The sequence below is a fragment of the Myotis myotis genome, unplaced genomic scaffold, assembly GCF_014108235.1.
Source record: "Myotis myotis isolate mMyoMyo1 unplaced genomic scaffold, mMyoMyo1.p scaffold_m19_p_20, whole genome shotgun sequence".
NCBI lineage: Eukaryota > Metazoa > Chordata > Mammalia > Chiroptera > Vespertilionidae > Myotis > Myotis myotis.
In genome coordinates this window covers 16261968-16267575 of record NW_023416325.1, presented here as the reverse complement: position 1 = coordinate 16267575, position 5608 = coordinate 16261968, and the positions used below count along the sequence as shown (strand labels likewise).

The window sequence follows — 5608 nt, the reverse complement described above, 5'->3', positions numbered from 1 at the left end:
CTCCAGACCGTGGGAACAAAATCAGTGTTTGGGGTATGTTAGTAAGGATGTGAGAGAGCCTATTTGGATTACAGCAATGAAATAGCATGAGGTTGCAAACACTTGGTCAGTCATGATTCTGCCTCTGATGTTCTCTTCTTACATAAATTTAAACATGTTTTTTAACTATGAGAAGACTCATCTTGGCTGTGTCAGTTACAAATTGATTTAAGAACTCCATATCCTCATTTATTTCACTCTAGCACAGCGGTTCTCAACCTGTGGGTCGCGACCCCTTTGGGGGTTGAATGACCCTCTCACAGGGGTCGCCTAAGACCATCGGAAAAACACATATATAATTACATATTGTTTTTGTGATTAATCACTATGCTTTAATTATGTTCAATTTATAACAATGAAATTGGGGGTCACCAATGAGGAACTGTATTAAAGGGTTGCGGCAGGCATTAGGAAGGTTGAGAACCACTGCTCTAGCACAACCTCATGTAGGACTTCCAGAATTAATTAAATAACAAAAGTGGTATTGGGTCTTTCTTAGAAATTCTTCCATAGTTCACAAAAATGTAAATCTTAATGTCCAGAGTGGAATACTATTAATGTTGAAGAGTCAGCATATTGCAAACCTTCTGTGCAGTAGTATGACCTTGTTTTTGACAAAACACGTCAGTGAGAAATTTGCCCAATGGAACACCAAAGTTCTATTCTGAAATTAAGTTTGTAAACATGACAAGTTAAAAAATGTAAAATTTTTTATAAAAAAGTTGGTAACCTTTTAATGTAAAACTTTAGCAAAATTGCATCCTATTCTAAGGTTGGCGCTGGTTAAATCCTTCCCTTGGTCAGCATTTATTGAGCACTTACGACCAGCAGGGCCCTCAGAGCTGAACAAGATACAGACTTGCCACTCCGTGATGTCAGAATGGAATGGGGAAAGAACACTTTCACCAATAATGACTACACAGTGTGATAGGTTCATAATAGAGAACAGCATCCATTTCTAAGGCTTTTGTTCCATTAGAGTCAATGAGGGAAAAGCCATGTTCTGGACAAGTCAGTTGTCTTGGTCACTTTTTTTCTTTTCTTTTTTAAAAAATATATTTAATTTGTTTTTTTACAGAGAGGAAGGGAGAAGGATAGAGAGTTAGAAACATCGATGAGAGAGAAACATCGATTAGCTGCCTCCTGCTCACCCCCTACTGGGGATGTGCCAGGAACCAAGGTACATGTCCTTGACAGGAATCGAACCTGGGACCCCTCAGTCCTCAGGCCAATGCTCTAGCCACTGAGCCAAACTGGTCAGGGCGTCACTTTTCATCTTCTTCTTCTTTTTTTTTTTTTTTACTGATGGTAAAGCTCATGAGGCAGCTGGGATGGGATGCAGGTTCCACCTTTTACTAGCTCTAGAGCAAAACTCTTGTCTTTCTTTCCTCATGTGAAAGAAGATGGTCTAAAAGTGAATGGGAGGGTTAAGACAATGAACATACTAGTAAAGTTTTTAGAATAGCGTCTTGCACAGAATTGATAATGTTATTATTTTACAAGCTTTGTGCTCTCCCACAGACAACAACCCTCCAATGCTTTGGGTTATAGGGAATAATATAACTTAATAATGGAAATAAGAAATAAATATAAGATGTAAAGTAGAAAAAAGTAAAAATGAATACTTCCAACCAGACTTAGCACTGGACAAGCTTGCCTCTTGCCTAAGTTGCTTACTCTCTCACATGTACTCAGACACGGTGATCACACCACCCTGGATCAGATAGAGCCCTTCCAGAGAGTCCCAAATCTAAAATTTATAGGCCACAGAAAGCCTAACTGATGCCTTATGTGAACACTGTTGTTTACATTTTAATTTAAAATCTATTTATTTCATGAGTATACTTCTCCAGTTCAAATAGAACAACAAATCAAACAACCTCCCTAATATAATGTGAAGTTGTGATTGGGATGAAAAACCTGGCACGGATATATATGTCAAACAAAGAGGATGGAAGGTAGCATTCTCTGAAAAACTGGCAACTCAAAAATTGGCTCTACTAATGACAATACATTGATAGGAATTATTCATAAGAAAAGTTTATTTAAATGGTTTCATAAAATGTGAAAATGTAAAATGTTTTATAAGTGCTTTTTCAAATGCATATATAATTAATTACTAAAAGACAGAAGGATAAAATTCCTCCCCGACGTTAGTATATTTTTATAGTCTTTAGAGTCCCAATCAGAGCCACTGCCACTCTCAAATTTGTTTCAGATTTGTTCTACTGAGCCCACTTCTGACCAAGTGTATGAACTGTTTGTTATAGAAGACTTGTCCGTATCACTACTCATTCTCTGTCTTTGGGGTTTGCTCTCCTATTACTTTCTCCTCTTCTTGTGCAACTGCTTCTTCACTTTCTTCTGGGGCCTCTTGTGAGCACTGTGAAAAATCATTTCCAGCCCCAAGACTGGCACCTATAATTAGACATAAAAATATTGCTAAAAGAAACAAGGGAAATACGTACATTAACTGTCCTATGGTTTTGCTTTCATCTCTATTCTCTCCTCTGCCAAAACTACCATGAGCAACACTATGACTTTTCCTTTCATAGTCACTTAGATTTTCATCCTCTGTTTTGCCAGGAGAACCACTGTCCACACTACCCCCATTTCCTGGAGTTCTGCAGTCAGGGGGTGCATAGCCAGCCTCACAGTGGCAGTGCCTTACATTGTTACAGACTCCTCTCCCATTGCACATTTCTGCTGGTCTGCAGTCATAGTTGATCACAGTATGATCAGTGCAGGAGTAATTCATGCAGACTTTGTTTGGGGCACAAGCAGTGCCAGAGTACACATCTCCCTCATCAGGGATATCAGTAATGTTATAGACATCCAAGCTCCAGCAGAAGTCATCTTCATAAGGAATCTGGATCAGTGTGTGATGGGGTTTGATGGATGGGACCCATCTAATATTTGTACATATAATTTTCCCACAAAATATATTATCATCAAAACACTTAACATATCTTGACATTGCTGAGGTGGGACAGCCACAGTTTCCAAACCGGTCCCCTTTGCTGTTTATTGAAATGTAACAGTTTTCTGGAGCAGACCATGGAGTGTACCCATACATAGCCATGCATTGATTATCAGGGTTCCTGCATTGACCCCCAACACAATAATGCAGTCTACCGCACGACGTCCCATCTTGCTTATAGGTGTCTGTGGGGCACTCTGCAGAGGTACCATCACAATACTCTGGGAGGTCACACTCTCCCAAAGCAGAACGGCACATGAATCCCTTATTCTTCAGTCGGCAACCAAAACAGCAGAGTCCATCACTACATTCTGCACTCCCCTTCAGGCTACATGTTTGGTCACAGCACGGGTCAGTGTAACAGGCAGAACCACAGTCACACTGCTCCTCACCCTCCACCACACCGTTTCCACAGTAGGAATCCCTACGCAAGCGGCCTTTGTGCCGCTGAGGGTTGTTAAATAGGCAGGCCCCTCTGTGTTCCTGGAGGAACTGGTAGAAGTCGTCAGAGCTACAGTTGCTGAAGCCACTTTCTTTAGTGATATTGTCACGCATGAGGCAGAGGGGTTTGTCTTTACAAATGCAGGCTGAGTGGTCGTGCCGAATACCCAAGTTGTGCCCAAGCTCATGGACCATGAGCGCTGCAAACAGCAGGACATCTTCATGATGGAAGGATTCAACAGCTGCTGCAAACCCACTTGAGCAGGCACCATTGAGAAATGCCTGTCCCATACCCTGTGCAGGATGCTGTCCGACAATCATGTGGGCAACATCATGCTTCACACGATGGAGGAGCTTCTCTTGTCTCCAGCTGTTGAAATTCCCGAGTGTAACTTGCAGGTCCACTGGGACCTCTATGAGGTCCCCCTCGGTCCAAATCTCCATTCCAGCCAGCACCACCTCTGTGTTTATTCCCCTAGTGAAGCTGTTGGCCAGGGCAATGATGTCTATCACCCTCTGGACCGTCTCATTGACGTTACTGCCCCACATTTGGAACCGCTGGTTGTTGACCACAACAAACATCTCCACATACTTGGTGAGTGACCACAAGTAGGACAGCTCCTGTAGACCGCCAGGCTTCCTGCTCCCTTGTTGTTGGCTGGTGGACACCACTGGGCTGTCTTTGGAAGTGACACTGCAGGAGACTGGTGCTTGATGAGCCATGGTGTACAACACATGTTCAAACCGTTTTGAAGAGTCCATGGGCTCTATGCCATAGGATTTTCCCTCCTTAATCAGGATGCCCCTGAGGCCCGAACAGGTGTTGACAGAAACGAAAGAACCCGGGACTCCTTCTATGTAGCCTTCATAGTGACAGTCATGTGAGATGAAAGGCATTTCTTGTCCCAGGATGCCATTGTGGTAGCTGAAGACTGGAAAGTTCTTGATAAAATAGTCTGTCTTCACTTTCAGGTGAATCAGCTGTTTCTGGCCATGCATAGATATCACATAAGATGCCTCTTCCTCTGGTTTTTGCCTTCCCTCAACTGTCAGAGCCTTGGGGATGACTATCTCATAGGATGAGTAATACGCTGATCCCAGGTCACTACAGAAGCTTGGCAGGAAACTCATTACCAACACCAGCACAATCCCTAACCAGACACGTGAAGATCCTGGCGCCAGTACCAACACCAAGCCCTTCATCTGGGCAGCCCAGGTCTGAAACATTCTGTTAGTCTCATACATAACCTCTTTGTTCTTCTGTAAGAAGGCAAGGAGACAGAGTCCCTCACAAAGGTAGCCACCTACATGGCCCCAGTGAATCAGTGGGTGATGCAGGGCCTGTGGCCCTGAGCAGAAGTGCTCCTTGACATGCAGACTGTTAGGCACTGGGATGAGGTCCATGTTTAGGATGGCTGCATAAAGGATATGTCCTGCCTCCTGATAGCAACTGCCTGCCTCTGACTGTGTCCTTTCTATTCTCTCTGATCTCGCTGTTATCCTCCGGATATTGTCTTCTCTGTGGCTTCCTTCCACAGCATTAGCTTCAGCGATCCTAGGCTTCAGTCCTTTTTATATTGTTGTGATGTAATAAAAAAGAACTGCAGAATCTAAATTGCGAGATTGTACCCTGAGAGAGGAAACCAAACCTCCAGGCCTTCTTCAACTGTGCCACATGGAACACCCCCCCCCCCCCCCCCCCCGCAACACACACACCACTCCTCCTGTGTCAGTTGCTTGGCCAACTCCTAATGTTCTAGACCAGGGGCTTGAAGATCATTGGTGGGCACACTCCATTGCCCATTTCCCCTCTTCTAAAACTTACTCTGTAACACATGGGCGTCGTACTCAAGATGTTCTTGATCCCTCAGTGAGGCTTTATGTTGTTATACACATCTCTCAGGCCAGACTGTTAGAAAGGGAGGAGGAAGCCTGGCGGTCTACAGGATCTGTCCTACTTGTGGTCACTCACCAAGTATGTGGAGATTTGTTGTGGTCAACTGCCAGCGGTTCCAAATGTGGGGCAGTAACGTCAATGAGACGGTCCAGAGAGTGATGGACATCATTGCCCTGGCCTACACAGAGGGAATAAACACAGAGGTGGTGCTGGCTGGAATAAAGATTTGGAACAAGAGGGACCTCATAGAG

General features: G+C 43.9%; 1 protein-coding gene across 1 annotated transcript; it reads right to left on the bottom strand.

The window, feature by feature from the left end:
- Nucleotides 1-2326: 2326 nt before the first annotated feature.
- On the bottom strand, nt 2327-4967 carry LOC118678368 (disintegrin and metalloproteinase domain-containing protein 1a-like). Its single transcript, XM_036353987.1, has one exon. It carries the CDS (start codon nt 4862-4864, stop codon nt 2327-2329), a length of 2538 nt encoding a protein of 845 aa, XP_036209880.1. The 5' UTR covers nt 4865-4967.
- Nucleotides 4968-5608: the final 641 nt, after the last annotated feature.